The 20075-nt window shown below is 42.0% G+C and overlaps 1 protein-coding gene across 2 annotated transcripts in view; it reads right to left on the reverse strand.

Moving 5' to 3' along the window:
- LOC101745325 (R3H domain-containing protein 2) overlaps nucleotides 1–20075 on the reverse strand; it is a 71882-nt gene that overhangs the window by 10482 nt on the left and 41325 nt on the right. The window contains exons 4-22 of one of the 2 annotated variants that reach the window (XM_012689408.4): nucleotides 17603–18232; nucleotides 16452–16615; nucleotides 16285–16379; nucleotides 15812–15875; nucleotides 14712–14770; nucleotides 14035–14164; nucleotides 12045–12175; nucleotides 10681–10816; nucleotides 9735–9837; nucleotides 8372–8464; nucleotides 7783–7903; nucleotides 6248–6346; nucleotides 5650–5813; nucleotides 4777–4881; nucleotides 3976–4048; nucleotides 3131–3222; nucleotides 2338–2551; nucleotides 1712–1827; nucleotides 230–329 (exon numbers count right to left, since the gene is read on the reverse strand). In XM_012689408.4, coding sequence (XP_012544862.2) covers nucleotides 230–329; nucleotides 1712–1827; nucleotides 2338–2551; nucleotides 3131–3222; nucleotides 3976–4048; nucleotides 4777–4881; nucleotides 5650–5813; nucleotides 6248–6346; nucleotides 7783–7903; nucleotides 8372–8464; nucleotides 9735–9837; nucleotides 10681–10816; nucleotides 12045–12175; nucleotides 14035–14164; nucleotides 14712–14770; nucleotides 15812–15875; nucleotides 16285–16379; nucleotides 16452–16615; nucleotides 17603–18232 — 2689 coding nt within the window. Of the gene's footprint in view, nucleotides 1–229; nucleotides 330–1711; nucleotides 1828–2337; nucleotides 2552–3130; nucleotides 3223–3975; nucleotides 4049–4776; nucleotides 4882–5649; nucleotides 5814–6247; nucleotides 6347–7782; nucleotides 7904–8371; nucleotides 8465–9710; nucleotides 9838–10680; nucleotides 10817–12044; nucleotides 12176–14034; nucleotides 14165–14711; nucleotides 14771–15811; nucleotides 15876–16284; nucleotides 16380–16451; nucleotides 16616–17602; nucleotides 18233–20075 lie in introns of both variants that reach the window. The other variant, XM_012689407.4, reaches the window with a different exon arrangement.

Genomic DNA, 20075 nt, shown 5'->3' on the forward strand with positions numbered 1-20075 from the left:
GATTATATTCAAATCAATCTGTATTGACATATCAATAACATTTTTTTGTCCAAATGCACAGATTGCCACCTTTGATAATAGACGACTCAATTGTATTTCAATTTTTGAAGGTTTCACTTCTACCACGTGTGAATTGCACACATGTATTTTTTACACCCACATATAATAAAGCCATCGGTGCAGTGAGCATATTGTTCGGCGCGTTTAAAACCATATTTATACGACTTACTGATATTCGGTTCAACGGGGACAGCCTTCTGTTGCGCCATCTGCTGCATGTTGTAGTCTTGTTGACAATACTGGTTCATGGGTTGAGAGGGGGAAGCTATCTGAAATGGAAAAGAAAAAAAACTGCTTTATTAATGGTGTGACGTCATATGTGGTCACGGACGGTTGAGACGTTACATAGTTGAGGCTACGACCTGACGCTGATAAAAAAACTGCTTTATCAATGGTATGACGTCATACGTGGTCACGGACGGTTGGGACGTTACACAGTTGAGGCTACGACCTCACGCTTATAAAAAAACTGTTTTATCAATGGCATGACGTCATATGTGGTCACGGAGCGGTTGAGACGTTATATAGTTGAGGCCACGACCTCACGCTGATAAAAAATACCAAAAAAACTGCTTTATTAATGGTATAACATCATAAACAAGTTTAAAATTAAATTAAATTTACAAATTAAAGGGGCACACTTTTATTGTGAACAAAATTAACAATCAGACTTTTTTTATATTATCAAAGTGATTGTGGTCAGAATAGAGGGCCGAAGTGAGACAATTATTGCATAATTAGATGCATCCTCTCTATGTCGAAGCCCTATACTGACGCGGCAGGCACGCCCTCCCAAGGCGCCCTCCGGAGGGCGAAGACGTTGGCTGTTCTCTACTATTGATCTAGTAGTCATTATCCGTTGAGATTATATTGTACTCATTAAAAATTAAATTATGATTTAATTGTGAAAACAAAATTCAACGGAGTAAAATAAGTTTAGTTGGTTAAGGATTACGTATATTTAAGTCAGTAACCGCTTCTGATGCTGCAGATGTCATCATCAAATTACAAGGACGTCTTGAAAATACGTGTCATGATGAAGACCTCAACGACTCAAAGCCTATGTTCGTTTATAATATTAGCAAAATGTTAGAAATATTAAATAATATTATATATATTATAGGTGCATGGTGTTATTAGTTATAAATATTTTTCTGATAGATATGAGTAGAAGAATTGTTATTTCAATAATATCTTAAAAAGCACCCTACGCCTTTTTTTTAAATAAAATATATTTTACACTATTTTCAATTTAAATTTATTAAAATTTATTATAATATGAATTTTATATAAAGCGTGTTTTTTAGTTTTTTAAACTATTATTTATTTTTAATTTTTTAGTTAAATTTTCTATAAAAGCATATTTTTAAAACTATTAAGTACTTTAACATCAATTCCTGCCTTATCGGCTATAGATAAAAATTTATATAAACTGGCAAAAATCTTATTTTGCAAATTGAATAATAGAATAATCTTATCAAATTAGTGTATTATATTATACATTATCATCGGTCCTCGATAAATCTACAAAGTTTGAATGAAATCTGGCCGTTTAAAGTGGGTCAAAATCGCGTCTAAAGGAGTCAGTTACAAACATACAAACATACATACAAGTGAAGCTAATATAAAGCGTGTAAAAATGACAGGGCACCTCCTCGCTCCTGAAGCCGGGCGGGTAGTGCTGCTGCTGCGACATCTCTAAGCTGTCCTGATTGGTCAAGTTCGATGGCTTCACTTCCGACAGCGAACGCTGATTGGCGAACGAATCTGTAATAAATAAAATTAAAAAAAAAACTCAATTAACTGCTTGTTAGTTGATAAGGGAGTTCATTCCCAATAAAAGTACACGACATTGCGGACCCTCCCGATCCACTAACGGCGCTTTTAGGTACCTCAAGCACCGGTCATCGTCCTCGTCGAACCCATCGCTTGCGACGAAGGGCTCGACGAGTAAATTAACCCTCAGACACAGCCCACTGAGTTTCTCATTGGATCTTTTCAGTGGGTTGCGTTTTCGATCCGGTGGTAGATTCTGCGAAGCACGACTCTTGCTAGGGCCAGTGTTAGCAACATTCCGGTTTGAGCCCCATGAGCTCACCTACACGTAAGGGTGAAGCTGAAGTAGCCTCTCAAGGCATAGGAAAAAAAGTGGACTTTATATTAATTTTGTGGAATTTTTCGTTCGTACATGTAAGTGACAACCCTGTAATTTGACAGCTGTCATCGCTCTTGACGCCGGTCCGGAGTCGCGGGCAAAAGCTAGTCTTAAATATATACCTCTCGCTTCGTAGCTCCTCTGTCCGTCGTGTTCGTTCGACTGGTGTTCGTACGCTTGTCTATGATTGGTCGGCTGGTGCGCGTGCTGATGTTCGGGCGCCTTCTGATTGGTCGACGCTTCGTACGCTGCATTCTGATTGGCCGGCTCGTGGACGCGGTCGTTGGCGCTCTCCTGGCGAGTTTTGACCGGTGTCTGCTGCTTTGTGTTCGTTTCCTGAAAATAAACGTGTTTAATGTGAGTCCTTGTTCAACTTTAGTTCCTCCCCAGAGGACGAGCTCTCAGCCCACCCGGTGTTAAGTGGTTACTGGAGCCCGTAGACATCTACAACGTAAATGCGCCATCCACCTTGAGATATAAGTTCTAAGGTCTCAGTATAGTTACAACGGCTGCTCCGCCCTTCAAACCGAAACGCATTACTGCTTCCACTGCCACTATTACCAGTTATTACGCAAATTATAATTTTTCGGGTTTGATTTTTATTACACGATGTTATTCCTTCACCGTGGAAGTCAATCGTGAACATTGGTTGAGTACGTATTTCATTAGAGAAATTGGTACCCGCCTGCGGGACTCGAACACCGGTGCATCGCTTCAACACGAATGCACCGGACGTCTTATCCTTTAGCCAACGACGACTTCAATGATACAAATACTTTATCCCACAATAGTATCCACAACGCTTGACTGTCTCGCGGTAGGAATGGACAGGAGGGCGGTTCCCGTGCGGACTCCTTTAGGGCAGTAAGCACGGTGGAGCGATCGTTAGCTGCAGTGTCAGTTCCGGCGACGTACCTTATCCGCGGTGGTCCTCTGCTGGTAAGGCTCCTGACGCTTCCAATCGCAGTAGCACTTCCGACCGTCCTCCGACGGCTGACACTCACATTCTGTAAAGCAAAATCAGAATTTTTAATTTCTATAAAAAAACTAGCTGACCCGGCACACTTCGTAGCGCCTCAATCGATAAATAAAAGACCTAAACTTTTGTATAAAATAAACTTAAAACAAACAAAAGGTATCCGTCCGACGGGTGACACATCAAAGGAAAAACAAAATTGTTATCTTTATTTAATTCCGAGCATTTTCATATTTATCTACCTTTTAAATCTTCTCTAGGCTTCCACAAATAATTCAAGACCAAAATTAGTCAAATCGGTTCAGCCGTTCTGAGTTTTAGCGAGACTAACGAACAGCAATTCATTTTTCTATATATAATCAAGTTTCAAAAGGCTATGATTTGACTTGACATCAGACGGGCCGTTAGCTCATCCACCCATTTATATTAAAAAAACTAGTGGTCCCGCAGTATCTTTTTTTTATTACTTAGATGGGTGGCCGAGCTCACAGCCCGCCTGGTGTTAAATGGTTACTGGAGCCCATAGACATCTACAAGGTAAATGCGCCACCCACCTTGAGATATAAGTTAAAAGATCTCAGTATAGTCACAACGGCTGCCCCACCCTTCAAACCGAAACGCATTACTGCTTCACGGCAGAATTAGGCAGGGGTGTGGTACCTACCCGTGCGGACTCACGAGAGGTCCTACCACCAGTTTCGCCCATCCTTCTCAGTGTGCGACCCCACGGAAGCGCCGGTGAAGGGTGTTCCGACATTCAGTTACTATGTTCTATCACACTTACCGTGGTCAATGAACGAGTGCTGCTTCTCAAGTCTGCCGCGTCTCCTCTCGGACGCGTCATCCTGGGGCGGGTCCTGCGAGACAAACAGACCAGAGACGCTTTATAACGTATTGTTACGCCGGCAAGAACAACGCCATCTATCGTTGAATAGCCGAAACGAACATCAAAAGAAAGAACGCTCGCAAAGTACAACGCCATCTATTGTCAAATAGCGGAAACGCATATCGAAAATACTCGACTTGTAAGGAATTTTCTCGATAATTCTAGGTATGTCGTATCGACTATAAAGGCGTTGCAGAGATGACACGAACTACTCGAAGCGAAATAGCGAACGGATCATCTGAAGCGAATTACGTCCACGGTGAAGGAATAACATCGTGTAATAAAGATCAAACCCGCAAAATTATAATTTACGTAATTACTGGTACTATTAGGACGCCTTGTGAGTCCGCGCGGGTAGATACCACCGCCCTGCTTATTTCTGCCGTGAAGCAGTAATGCGTTTCGGTTTGAAGGGTGGGGCAGCCGTTATAACTATACTTGAGAATTCTGAGAATTCACATTTCAAGGTGGGTAGCGCATTTACGTTCTATGGACCCCAGTTACCATTTAACACCAGGTGTTCTGTGAGTTCGTTCACCTATCTAAGCAATAAAATAATTGTAAGGTGCTCTGTAAGTGTTCTAAGTTTATATTTGTACTTCGATGGAAGTTTTATTTATCCCTAACTCCAGCGCGTAACACAGTATAGTCCGTCCGATGCGGCTCGGACCCTGTGACAGCGGCGAGGGGCTCGCTTACCGCGTGTCCGTCCTGTATGTAGGCGCTGGGATCGTATACGATGGGCGGATTCGCCGGATCGAAGTGGTAGATGCTGCCGTCTGAATTCGTGAGAGGACGTCCGGTCTGAAAGGATAATTATTTATTTATGCTTACAAAAAAAAAACATTGGTCGTGCAACTTGGTGCTCGTGGCAGAAGTGAAACTTCTTTTGCGGTGTGTAGTTTGGGGAATGCTGAACGACGAAAGGGAAGATCTTCCACCGAGCGGGTGATATTGCTCGGTAGACCGACGGTCCGAATGTTGTTGTTCGGAACTTGTATATATGCGCTTTATCTTGAAAATGTCGTAAGCGAGATTCAGGCATCTGTCAATTATCTTGCGTTGTATGATGGCTACCCGCCACAGTAGTATTGTAATTTTCTTCGTTTTTAATCTTTTTTTATATCAAATTTTTCTTTTAATAGGGAATACTGTATACAAGAGAAACGACCTAGTTCACTTTGCCTTTCTCTATCTCCACAGTCGAGTGGTTCGCGAGACGCTCTATCTATTCTCTCACTCTCGCTTGTCCTAAATTGCATCTTTTCTCTCTAGCCGTAACGAATCTGCCGCGAGTTAAATTTTACTCTCAAAACGCGCCTTAAGAAGTTTCATTTCAAAAAATTATATTACACGATGCGATCATTGCGTGTGTCATGAAGTTTTTGGTTATTTCACTTATTCAGTGTACATCACAGCGCGTGACGTCATATGTGGCTAGTCGTGTATCATCTATGGCGAATCTCGTCTTATTAGCCTTGATGAAGGCACGTGCAATATAGTTCCAGAGTTTAGGTAAAGCATATGAAGAATTGTTTGAAAGAGATAGAATGTTCATATAAAAAACTTCACCTGGGGATGTATCACGATCGCCCCGGGCGGCACGGCGGACATGTCCGTGACGGCCCACAGCACCTCGGTCCCGGGTATGGTCCCCGGCATGCTCGCCGCCAGGGTCCCGGGGGCGGGACCCGGCGGTGGACCCGGGACCGGGGCTGGTTCCGGACTGGCACCGCCTTTAGAGTGAGAAGGAAGATACATGAATACTGGCTTTAGAGTGAGAAGGAAGATACACGAATCCCGGCTTTTTTTTTAATTGCCTAGATGGGTGGACGAGCTCACAGCCCACCTGGTGTTAAGTGGTTACTGAAGCCCATAGACATCTACAACGTAAATGCGCCACCCACCTCGAGATATAGGTTCTAAGGTCTCAGTATAGTTACAACGGCTGCCCCACCCGTCAAACCGAAACGCATTACTGCTTCACGACAGAAATAGGCGGGGTGGTGGTACCTACCCGCGCGGACTCACAACAGGTCCTACCATTAGTCTGCGATCTAACGGAACGCATGTCCCACGTGGTCGTAAGCAGTATGTTGACGTGGCCACGGCAAGCCCACAGATATCGCCATCACCGAGCCGACCTACTTACATCATACAGTTTATTTACCAGTCGGGGAGGGAGTCACGGAATCTGTACTCCTCAAACTCAGGGTCTTGTATCCGGAGCTCGACGGAGACAGGCGCCAGCTGCTGGAGGCCAGGTCCCCTGGTGAGGACGAAGGAATCTTTAGTAATATTAAAGTAAGCAATGTTTCTCTCTCGTCTGGTATAGTGTGCGCGGAAGCACTAGTCACCGCCTGAGGTATGTGGCGGGGTGAGACGGGGGAGGGCGCGATTGACAAGACGCATACGATATTATATTTAAGTGCAGATAAATCTCAGAATAACATGTGAGAATTAATGTAATGGGCACCTAATTGTAATATTGTATTTTTCTATTTCTTGGTTATACAAAAAATGCATATTCAAAAGTGTTCATTATATTTAATTATTTACGATACAAAATAATCTTATAAGCAAATTTACTTTTCTTGATAAGAAAATAAAAAAAAAGGCTATCACCGTTATAGTACATTTAAAAAATATATATTTATTTATTTATTTTGATTTTTTTATCAACAAAAACTGATGAATTTTCCTTCGTAACACCCCCATGTCGAAATCATCAATATGGATTCTCTTTTTTATTTCTTTAGGTTTACGCGGAGAAGTAAATTTTGGTTTTTCCGGTTCGAATATCCTTCAGCTACAATTCTCATTACGGTCTCGAGAAAAAAAAAACTGTGCACATTGTATTACATTTGACATTGATCGTGTAATTAGTGGACCCGTCTTAGGATATTTTATCTCGTGTATGTTTGGAACAAACTGGCAAGAACAAGTGAATCGTGTGACCGCCGCGGTGGTCGACGGCAGACTAGGCTTGTTGAAAAAATATCGATACATCGAAATATCGATATTATTTTTTCAATGTATCGATATTTTTGAACGATATTTTGGTACTTTTCCAATTACAGCACAAGAGCGCATTATGCGGCATAATGCTCAACTAAGCTTCAGCATAATTCGGCATTGTGCGTCACTGAGTCGCATTATGCTCTGTAATTGGAAAACCACCTTTATACTTCGATACGTCGATGTATCGATATAAAATTCCAAGTATCGATAAGGTATGAAAATCGATATTTTTTCAGACCAACAAACATTTATATGTTCCCGAGAGACTGAGTTAGCTTGACGTTTGTCTACCTCGCCCGCCCTGCCCCTCACATACCTCAGGAGGTGACTAGCACTTCCGCGCACATTATATAGTACGGTCATCTTGGCTACTATCTTGTCTAATATTAGTTGCTGGGTTACGAGTTCGCGCTCCGACTTTTTTTTTATTGCCCTTGTAGGCAGACGAGCATGCGGCCCACCTGATGGTGAGTGGTTATCGTCGCCCATGGACATCAGCAATACCAGGGGCAGAGCTAAGCCGCTGCCTACGGAAATTTACTTTTGAGGCATGAGGTCAGTCTCGATCGTGTAAAGGCCGTCCTGCTCTACAACCGACTTAGAGCCTTCAGAACATCTGACACTAAAGACAAGGTCGCTTCTGGTTAGGGTCCCCTTCGTTCGCCTGGTGATGGGGCAGCTGACCTTGCCTGCTGAGTATCCTGTGCTGGTGCAGCGGGGCTCCGCTGAAGCTGTGGCTCTTGGACACGGCGCCGCGACTCCGCCACGACGGGCCGCCGGACGAGGAGCTCTCCAGCGACTGCACCTGTACGTTATACTATATATTAATACGTGAAGCAAAAACTTTGTACTCCTTTATAAGGAAATTGCGCGGACACAGGAGTATGAAATTTCCCACACTTATAGAGAATATAGAGAAGAATATATTTTTACTGTTGGTAGGACCTCTTGTGAGTCCGTGCGGGTAGGTACCACCACCCTGCCTATTTCTCCCGTGAAGCAGTAATGCGTTTCGGTTCGAAGGGCGGGGCAGCCGTTGTAACCATACTGAGATCTTAGCACTTATATCTCAAGGTGGGTGGCGCATTTACGTTGGAGATGTCCATGGGCTCCAGTAACCACTTAACACCAGGTGGGCTGTGAGCTCGTCCACCCACCTAAGCAATAAAAAAAAATAAAAAAAAGATACTTTAAATATATGGAGTCCAATGGAAATACCATGATTCGACAGTCTATGGATGGCAGCAATACGGCATAGCTTCTAATGGCTTACCTTGAGGAGTTGCTTCCTGCCGGATTCAGGAGTCAGTACCTTGATGGGACCAGCGTTCCAGGGCCACGCGGCTTCGTCCTGCGCACAGTTGTCCTGCGGAAACATCACTCGGATCTAATGTATTTTGAATATGGCGTCGTGTCCTTCTCGTGACGTCACACGGTGGCGGTGACGTCAGACGAGGCCGTCCTCGAGCATCGCTCCCCCCCACCCCTCACCCCTATCAGCACAGGGGCTGTTCAATACGTTCATTCATTTTCACTAGTAGCTCCCCTTACCATCGAAACTCGACCGTAATCACTAACACCCCAAGGTATAGATTCGTTTGTCGTGTATTCGAGTATTTTGTAATTTGTCTCGTTATTAAAATTTTGTATAAAACTAAAAAAAATATATATGCAAATTTGGTCTAGTTACAATGTACGTCTCCGCGAAAAGAAATAGTAAAATCGTTGTCTATACTAATATTATAAAGAGGAAAGATTTGTTTGTTTGTTTGTATTGAATAGGCTCCGAAACTACTGAACCGATTTAAAAAATTCTTTCACTGTTGGAAAGCTACGCTATTACCGGGTGACATAGGTTATATTTATTATAATTAAAAAAAAATTAGGGATCCTTACTGAAACTCCAATAATATAACCCAATGTGTAAAAAAATACCTAAAATTCTTTACATCGCGTGCGCTGCTACCCAAGCGAAGCCGGGGCGGGCCGCTAGTAATTAATAAATAGATCAATGTTTGGATCGTCAACCCCCCCCCCCCCCCCCAGTTAGTATAAACACAATATTTAAATGTCTGTATACGCACTTGTAAAGTATATGAATCGCATCGGAACTTGTAAACAAAAAAAAAGGAAAAACGAAAACGCGTTATTAAATCGCAAAAATGGTTTTGGGTTCGATCGAAAATGATTGAACGGATTCGAATCGAGTTACGTTCGAGAACAGTTAGTAGTCTCACCGGTAGGCCCGAAGACCGCGTGACGGTGACGCAAATGATTGTCCCCGGACAAATGACAGTTTAATTCGTTCATATTCAATGCCGGTTCGTTTGGCCCCGCTAACGTATGAGGTAGCGCCCTCTGTGAATTGATATTTTGACTTCACGTATAATGAATGTGTTCTATCTCATTTCCGTTTCATTTTTTCGTTTCATCGAGTTTGAAATCACACCACAACGATTCTAAAGAAGTTTCACTTCAAAAAACCGATTGTCCCGGGACAGATGACAGTTTAATTCGTTCGTATTCATCAACGGCGGTTCGTTTGGCCCCAAGTGACGTCACTCGCGGCAGAGCTCCGCCGGGCGAGGTTTGCGCGCTATTGGACAACTCACAGAGCTGAATATCCTCCTGCGTACCCGTTCGTATTCCCGCTCGCGTTGCTCCAGCGACTTGCTCCGGGACGCCGCCCGCCCCGCACCCCCCTCGTCCAGGGACTGGCTGGCGCGCTTCAGGATCGACCTGGTGGATGGAGTGGAATTTTTGTTGAAGTGACAACGTCTTATAATTCGATCGAGCCGGCTGCACGCACGAAAAAACATGACTCATGCGGCGTTACTTCGCTCTGAGGTGATGCATCCGCGTGGACAGCTGCTATACAATAATAAAATTCAAAGCACATTCATGCTTGTAAAAAAACTATGTACATTGTAAAAAAAAATTGAACCAAGAAAATTGAACCAAGCCGCTACCTACCGTTAATGAAGTGATGAAGTGAGACCTATACTTGAGACCTTAGAACTTATGCTCTCATATATAAATCTCTCACGGAAGTACAAATTACTGGTGGTAGGACCTCTTGTGAGTCCGCGCGAGTAGGTACCACCACCCTGCCTATTTCTGCCGTGAAGCAGTAATGCGTTTCGGTTTGAAGGGTGCGGCGGCCGTTGTAACTATACTGAGACCTTAATAAATAAATAAAATATAATGATATTTTATTACAGATGATAACTTAGGTAGGAAAAAAATTAAATAAAAAAGTGTGTGTGTGTGCAAGTCACACACGGTAGAAGTGAAACTTATAAATAAGATATAGATATACTGAGTATCCCACTACACAGGAGCATACATGTGGACAATGTTCAGTAGATAATGGTGGGGATGCTACGAAGAGAACGTCTAATGTGTTCTATCTCATTCCCTCGCCGGCTGAATCCTATACATTTATGTGTTTGTGTCTCTATGGACTTATTTTTTCGTTTCATTCGTTTCATCGAGCTTGAAAGCACAACGATTCTAAAAGAATTGAAAGAAAGAAGGAAATTTTGAAGTTTCACTTCAAAATTTCCTTGCGGTTGTACGTACTTGGCGTGCGGCGCGTGCGGTTCGTGCGGCGCGTGCGGCTCGTGCGGTCCGTGCGGTCCGTGCGGCGAGGAGGGCGGGAACACGGCGGAGCACCAGGCGCGGAAGGCGGTGCAGGGGACGCGCCCGCCGCTCGTACCTGCGATAGGATCTCATACAACTCTATCATATATAGTGCTAGTCGCACAATCGAAAAACTGCCATAACGACTGAAACTTCAAGGTTCACTTTCGATTGGGTGCATGGAATTTTTCATTTTATTTACTTTCTCATGTGAAATTAAGGGATACACATCTTTTTAATATGCATTATACTTTATTATATTGTTCATATTAAGACTCGTCATTATTGAATAAAAAAAAACGATGAATAGACAAATAATAAACAGAAATTTTCTACTCTATTTCATTCGCTGTTAAATGGTACTTGGTGATACCGGCGTATGGAACAAAGGTCGCGTTTCATGATTTAAAAAAAATAATATTAAACGTAAGCAAAGCCGCGAGGCACACCTGACTAAAAAACAGATTCCACGAATGAGACATATGCAAAGATCTTTTTTTTTATGATTGAAGGATTACTGGTAGCCCTGGGGCCTTTCCAGTTTCACCAGGACAGGTGGGCGAGCAAAGGCTCAGCCAGGAGGGGTGGGATTTGCTAACAGCTACCCGAGCGCCTGCGAAGGAGACTTAACAGCTCAAGAGCAGCTGCTTTGCGAATGAATCTACCACCGGATCGGAATCGCGACACGCTAAGATCCGGCGAGAAACTCAGCGGGCTGATGCATGGGTTAGGTTGCACATCGAACTCAGTATCAGCGGACGATCCCCCTACTTCACGGCCAAGAAGAGAAAGAAGGATTGGCTTCGAACGCGGTAGGACCTCTTGTGAGTCCGCGCGGGTAGGTATCACCACCCTGCCTGTTTCTGCCGTGAAGCAGTAATACGTTTCGGTTTGAAGGGCCTTGCAGCCGTTGTAACTGTACTTGTCCCGTGCTAAGTTCGTAAAGAACTTGTGTTACAGGTACCAGATAACGGAAATAAATATAATATTTTTATTATACACATACATATATTTAATATACACCTATAACCCTGGAAAGACATTTATATTTATCATACAAATATCTTCCCTTGGCGGGGTTCGAACCCGCGACCCCCTTGTGTAGTGACCATGTCACTTACCACTACACCAGACGGCCGTTTAGATCTTAAAACTTATATCTCAAGGTGGGTGGCGCATTTACATCGTAGATGTCTATGGGCTCCAGTGACCACTTAACACCAGGTGGGCTGTGAGCTCGTCCACCCATCTAAGCAATAAAAAAAAAACGTATAAAGCCTAATTTACAGAGACCCGCAACTCACCGCTCTTGGAGACGAGCACGGAGTTCTTGCTGGTGTGGTCGAGGTTGTGCGAGAGCTGGAACAGGGCGGCGCAGCGGTGCACCAGCATCCGCCCGTATGACGTCATCACCGGAAAGCGAACTATGCACCGACTGGACAAACGTACACGCTGCTTAATGACAAATCAATAAAGTTTATTAATAACTGTATTTATTACTAGCGGACTGCCCCGGCTTCGCTTGGACAGTAGCGCACGCAATGTAAAGAATTTTAGGTATTTTTTTTACACATTTGGTTACATTATTGGAGTTTTAGTAAGGATCCCTAATTTATTTAGAAAATTTTATAAATATAGCCTATGTCACCCGGGGATAGTGTAGCTTGCCAACAGTGAAAGAATTTTGTAAATCGGTTCAATAGTTTCGGAGCCCATTCAATACAAACAAACAATCAAATCTTTCCTCTTTATAATATAGAGAAGAAGAAGAAGTATAGATAGTATAGACACATTAAGTTACATTTTGCAAACGCAAGCTGCAGTTTTGCTACCTTTTTTTTATCCTACCTATTGTAGTGATTTGGGTGGCGCATTTACGTAGTGGATGTCTATGGACTCCAGTAACCACTTAGCACCAGGTGGACTATGAGCACGTCCACCCAACTAAGCAATAAAAAAAAGAAAAAAAAGTGAGCTTACGGGTTATAACTTGACGTTAACTTACTAACACTGCCCCTAGCAAGAGCAGTGCTTCGCAGAATCTACCACCGTATCGCAACCCACTGAGAAGATCCGGCGAGAAACTCAGTGGGCTGTGTCTATGGTATAATTTGAACGCCAAACTTTAATTTCTAAATTTCTTTTGTTATTTTCCTATGTTCACTCTCTACTTATATGTGATTTTGATGGCGGAAACCGGTTTGGTTATTGTTTTAGCTATTTTTTACAATATTACATGTTTATTTTGTACTGTTGGTTTCCCAAATAAAAAATAATATAAATAAAAAATCCCCTTCGTCGCAAAAGCACCGTTAATGAATCGGGAGGATCCGAAATTCCACTACCTTTACATAGTTAAAATACCAAAAATATTGATATAAGATTTGAGAGATTTTTTTTTTAAGATCTAACAACTTCACCCTTCATCTATCTTCTATATATATAAAAATGAATTGCTGTTCGTTAGTCTCGATAAAACTCGAGAACGGCTGAACCGATTTGGCTAATTTTGGTCTTGAATTATTTGTGGAAGTCCAGAGAAGGTTGAAAAGGTAGATTAACATGAAAATGCTCGGATTTAAATAAAAATAACAATTTTGTTTTTTCTTTGATGTGTCCCCCGTCGGACGGATTCCTTTTGTCTTTTATTTATCGATTGAGGCACTACGAAGTCTGCCAGGTCAGCTAGTACTAATATATAAATCTACAGTGGTTCTTACGGATGTTCCGTTATAACTACTGAACCATGCATCCGATTGACTTGAAACTTGGTATCCATGTAGAAAATACATGTACTTACTGAATAGGCTAATATTTATATGAGTGTTGGACTCCCTAATAATAATGTTAATTTTAAATACCCAGCGAAGAGGACGAGTACGGCTAGTTTTTTTGAAGTGAAAACTTCTTTAGAATCGTTGTGATTTCAAACCGGATGCAACGGAAAAAACGACAGGTAAGAGACACAAATACAAAAATGTGTAGGATGAAGCCAGCAAAGAATGAGACAGAAATATACATACTATTTAATACAGCGCCATCTGTGAGATTTTTTAATACTAACGTGTGTATGAAAGCTCTTGTAGTGAATTTTAATTTAGGATTATACGTGAAATTAAAATATCAATTCACAGAGGGCGCTACCTTACAATTATTTACTAATGACAAAATTTTACATATACTTAAGACGTTTAGGATAATTGTATTTTAATTTTGGAAGGTTTCACTTCTACCACGTGTGAATTGCACACATTTTGTTTTCTATAAATTTTTAACTTAAAGATATTTGCTCACCCCGTGTCTGTCACCAGAGCGTGAAGCTCCTTCTCTATCTTCAGTAGCGTGGCGCGGTCCTTTTGGTTCTTGTTCAGCGTTTCCTTAATGAAGTCCACCAGCTCAGGTCCGCTGGGTTCTGTTTTGTCATCTGGAATCGAAACGGATTTTTTGTTTCCCTGGACAGTCTCAACGATTGAGACAGATTCAATGAGGTCCGCCTAGCTCAACGAAAGATACTTGAGTTATTTGCTTTGGAATAGACACCATGATAATATAACTACCATCAGTAAAAAAGTTGATAATGTAGCATGTATAAATAAATAATAAAAATAATAATAATGTCTGTTAGTAAGTTGTTGCTTAAATTTTAGGTTAATAAAGGTTAGTTATGCCTTGCTAGTAGTAGTTCCGCATACCCTCATAAGTTGAGAAGACCATATATTTCCGCATACACTCATAAACTTGAGACGAACTTCTATTTCCGCATACTCTCATAAACTTGAGAAGACCATATATTGCCGCATACCCTCATAAACTTGAGACGAACGTATATTTCCGCATACCCTCATAAACTTGAGACGAACGTATATTTCCGCATACCCTCATAAACTTGAGACGAACGTATATTTCCGCATACCATCATGGACACCAAATTAATAGCAAACTACTTTCAAACAGTTATGTTAAAAACTCACCGGAATCGGTTCTGCTCAAGGATGCGCTCTTTGACTTGAAGTCTTTGCGCTCTGGACATCTGTAATGACATTGTCATCATTAGCTGGTACGTCGCGTTATGAAGTGACGTCATATGATAGTAGGATAACTTTTGCACTTATTACAAAAAAACAGTAAAAGCTCTTTATTCGCTGGGTATATAATGTTCCGTAATTATTCCGCGATGGTAATTTACATAATAATGGTAATTTATAATATTAGTATAGATTAGTATAGATATAATATTAGTATAATCTATACTAATATTATAAAGAGGAATGATTTGTTTGTACTGAATAGGCTCCGAAGCCACTGAACCATTTAGAAAAAATCTTTCAGTGTTTGGAAGCTATACTATTCCCGAAAAACTCTAATTATAATGTAATCCAAGGTGAAAAAAAATTACCTAAAATATTCTTAAATCGCGTGCCCTGCGAAAATGATTGATGATAGAATAAAATAATGTACTACTACTTTGTAGAACACATTATTATTTACAAAAAGTGTCGCGACAGCATATTATGTCTAACTGTTATAGTTATGCCGCAATAACTGTTCTTTTATTTTTTTAAATAAAACAACGTCAAATATCGTTGAAATTTTTGTTAAAGACCCGAGCGGAGCCGGAGCGGGCCGCTAGTATATGATATTATAGGGGATACGTTCCGTACGTGACAAAATAAAAATATACTTTAAGCATAGTTGTAATAAGGTCTATTTTATTTTTTTATTGGTCTATTTAGAAGGATATTCGGTTGGATACCTATATATTGGAATCCGTTTTTATCAATATGTATGTACCGATTAGATCCGCGAATATTGAGAAAGCCTTTGAAGGAGCCGCGTATAAGGATTTTACAATTGTAAGTACAGATATTATTGAAACTAGGTCCTTTTAAGGTCCCAAGTATAGTTACAACGGCTGTCCCGCCCTTCAAACCGAAACGCATTACTGCTTCACGGTATAAGTGGCGGGGCGGGTCAACACAAAATACAGTTTCGGTAAATTTTTTTAAATATCCGTATGCCTTGATGTGAGGTGCCCTTGGACCGCAGCAGCGGCGCCGCCCGCGTCACTTACTTGCAGACGTATGCTTGGTCGTCGGTGTCTACCGAAGCAGATTTCCGAGTACCCTCGTTGAGCACTGAAAAAAAATTGAAAATACATTCTGATGGTGTGCACGATACTTGTTTCATAGATAGATGAGGGCCGACCCTTCTAAAGTGAAGCTGTTACTGGAGTTCGCCCGTCCCTTGAGACATGAGGTCGATGCTTCAAGTTTCTCATTTTCTCATATAACAGCATGATGGTGCGCATTCGTGCAAACTCACAAGACGTCCTACTCCCAAAAATTTACAAATCCTATTTTCAATGGTCAAGCCATCCGTCATCCACAAGCCTTCGTTGAAACTGAATTTTAATTCTCCTTTCATACACGAAAACAGCGCAATGTCCTAACTTGTGTGTGTGTGTGTGTGTGTGCGCGCGCGCGCGTTTGTGTGCGTGTGTATGTGCGGATGTGTGTCTGTGTGTGTGTTAAAATCAGCGTATACCTGAATTGTCTGGTTCGAAGCAATCTGGGCAGTCGTCAGAGCACACGATCCCCGAGTCCTGCTTGATGGGACACGTGCGTCTGCGTCTGCGACCCCTGGGCAGAGACAGCACCATGCTTAATGAATGATTAAAGAGTGTTTCTGCGGGTGAATGGGCATCAACCGACCTGCACTGAGGACAAGCAGCGCAGGATCCGCAGACGCAGGCCACGCGAGGGCTGTTAGAGAGGAGGTCGCGCGTGGACTCCGACAAGTTCTTCTGTCCGAGCCAGCGTTTGGTCCTCTGGCGTTGTTCCATGTGCGACTCTAGGTCCCAGCCGCCGGAGGTGATCTGCCAAACGATTCGAGATACAGCCACCTCAACGTGCACCAATTAATAGAGAGACGTTGTCGCTTTGACCCTCAATACGACCGGAAGGTTTTGGAAACTTGTTGCTGTAAACACGAGTAGTTCATTTCGAAGTGGCATGGCTATTTATGTTATGCCTGCCAGGAATACTTGGCTAGAAGAAAGACGCAGCATCCAGGACCATCATATAAGGAGACGAGAGATCATTCACTCAAGACAAGTACTGCTGCGTTTTTTTCTCCTACCTATTCTAGCAACCTCGAGGGGTTATTCTAAATTCACAGAGCTAGTAGGTGAGCTCACTGGGCTCAAGCCGGAGTGTTGCTAGCACTGGCCCAAGCAAGAGCAGTGCTTCGCAGAATCTACCACCGGATCGGAAACGCGACCCGCTGAGAAGATCCGGCGAGAAACTCAGTGGGCTGTGTGTCTGTGGGTTAATTCACTCGTCGAGCCCTTCGTCGCAAGCGACGGGTTCGGCGAGGACGGTGACCGGTGCTTGAGGTGCCTAAAAGCACCGTTAATGGATCGGGAGGATCCGTAATGACGTGTTTAGGACCACAATGTACCAGTCTCTGGTCATAATATGACGAATCCGGCATTTTGTAATGCTAGTGTAATATATTTATTAATGTTAATCTTATACCTTTAAACGAGCAATTCTTATATATATATATATATATATATAATCTGAATCTCGGAAACGGCTCCAACGATTTTCATAAAATGTTGTATACAGGGGATTTCGGGGGCGATAAATCGATCTAGCTACGATTTATTTTCAGAAAATGTTATTTTATTCGCGTTTTCAATAATCAACTCTTCACGACATCTATTGGCGAATAATAATACTATTTTTCTTAATTGAGGGCAACTAACCGCTTTAAAGATACACACAAGATGGCGCTATCAAAAAAAAAAAAAAACCATCATCTAGTTATAAATAAAATACTATAAGCTGTAGTCACGTACCTGTATCTCGACGGGCTGCTTCTTTTTGTAATCGTTATAATCGTTAATGCTATATTTATTAACATCGCTACATCTATCGTTATGACTAGAATTAACTTCGGTTTTATTGTCGACCGTTCTCTGCGCAACGTTCTCATCTACCGTTATAACGTTAGTATTGTATTCGTTATCGTTATTTTTGTAAACGATTTCGTTATTTTTATGAACTCCTTCGTTATTTTTGTAAACGCATTCGTTATTTTTGTAAACGCTTTCGTTCTTTTTATGAACTCCTTCGTTATTTTTGTAAACGATTTCGTTATTTTTATGAACTCCTTCGTTATTTTTGTAAACGCATTCGTTATTTTTGTAAACGCTTTCGTTATTTTTATGAACTCCTTCGTTATTTTTGTAAACGCTTTCGTTATTTTTGTGAACGCTTTCGTTATTTTTGTAAGCGCTCTCGTTATTTTTGTAAGCGCTCTCGTTATTTTTGTAAGCGCTCTCGTTATTTTTGTAAACGCTCTCGTCGTTTATAACGTTGCTGCTGTGTTCGGTGTGGTCTGGGCGCGCTGACGGCGACACCGTCCTGGGCGGAGACTGAGATTCCCTGATCGCTTGACTGCGAACTAGCTGTTTTGACTTGAAACTCTGCAAAAAAAAAACGCTATCTGAAAGTCCACCTCTATTTTTTTTATCGCCCGTGTAGACAGACGAGCATACGGCCCATCTGATGGTGAATGGTTACCATCGCCCATGGACTTCAGTATCGCCAGGGACAGAGTTAATACTCTCCAAAAGCCTCGTTTGAAACAGGACATGTCATAACGCTCGGGAAACAAGCACCGTGGAGGGGAGCTCATTCCAAAGCCGGATGGTACGTGGCAAAAAAGATCTCTGGAAACGCACTGTGGATGACCGCAGTGGCTCCAGGTAGTATGGATGAACTCTACTCCGGTGGCGGGCGGTGCGATGGTAAAAACAATATTACACTTTAGTACATCTCTAAAGCTTTCACGAGTCGTATGAGTAATTAAAACAGTGATGGCCTTGTTGATAAATATAGAGGGCAAGGATAAGTTACTTAAGTTCTGAAGTTGCTGTGGTCTAATCGTTAAGACGCCCGGTGTACTGGTATCGAGCGACGCGACTGTGCCGGGGTTCGAATCCCGCATCAGGACACAAGTAGTGCGAGGGAAATACGAACTTTATCTATGTTCACGAGTGACTTCCACGACGAAACAATAGCGTGGTGTAGTCAAAATCGAATAATAATAATAATAATAATAATAATAATAATAATAATAATAATAATAAGCCCCCTATAATCCAACCATACGTCCGAGTCGAACACCAGACTCACGTGGGGGGCGGACACGCGATATAATGTTACTGGCGCGGCTAACATGGCTCTGGGAACCCATAAAAAATGGAGAATCAAGAAATAAATATACGTATAGGGCCGCTACCTGGAGGTCGCCAGGGCACGTCTGGAGCTGGCGCTGGACGTGGCAGCATGCGGACCGCCAGTGGTCGTAGATTGAACAGGCGGGTCACGACCAACCAAGCTACTACAGCCGAAACACAAATCACACTTACACCAGACACTCAACAGGAATCAGCAAGAAGTGTTTTGCAGGACATGCTACCTGCAACCACCCTTGCTGGCAGAAACAGGCAGCGAATGAAGTGGACGGACGAAGTAAATAAACAACTACTTCGCTGCTATTACACGGTTACAAATTGCGAAAGTAATCTTACAGGATATCGCCTAGCACTCTACACGAAATTCATTGACATATACCCAGACCTTCACATAATATCAGAACAACGTTTAGCAGATCAGGTGCGAGTTATACACCGCAATAATAGAATCTCAGCCGCAGAAAGGCAAATAATTAAGACCGAAGTAGAACAAAATCTACATAGTTTGACTTCAGTGTCTACAAATCCTACTAATTCACATCCCATAAATCAGGAAAACATAATACACAGTACTCAACATGGTTCACACGATACAAATAACCGAAATACATTTAACTCAACAGAATACATAGTACACACACCATCGACAGACTCACAAATAACAGACCTTTTGCTTACACCCTCATACACACTATCACACACACCATCTGCACATAAACAAGCATCAGATACCCAAACAGACCAACCTGATACTACAGAGAGCATACAACAAATAGAACAGATTTTTAACGAGAACTTCATAAAATACAAAGGAATTGATCCCACGCTACGACCAACTTTGTCAAAATTAAAAATATCACATAAATCGATAAGTACAGTAAAAATATTAAATATTCTGATAGATAACAAATTGACAAATATCACAAATCCAACCATAGAAGAAGTACATGATCTTATATATAGTGCAGCAATGACTGCCACAACAATTCATACCAATAAGAATAAGCAAATGACATATACAGAAATAGTCCCTAGAACAATAAGTGACTCAAAACCAGCATGGGAAATA

The sequence above is a fragment of the Bombyx mori genome, chromosome 2 (assembly GCF_030269925.1).
Source record: "Bombyx mori chromosome 2, ASM3026992v2".
NCBI classification, from domain to species: Eukaryota; Metazoa; Arthropoda; class Insecta; order Lepidoptera; family Bombycidae; genus Bombyx; species Bombyx mori.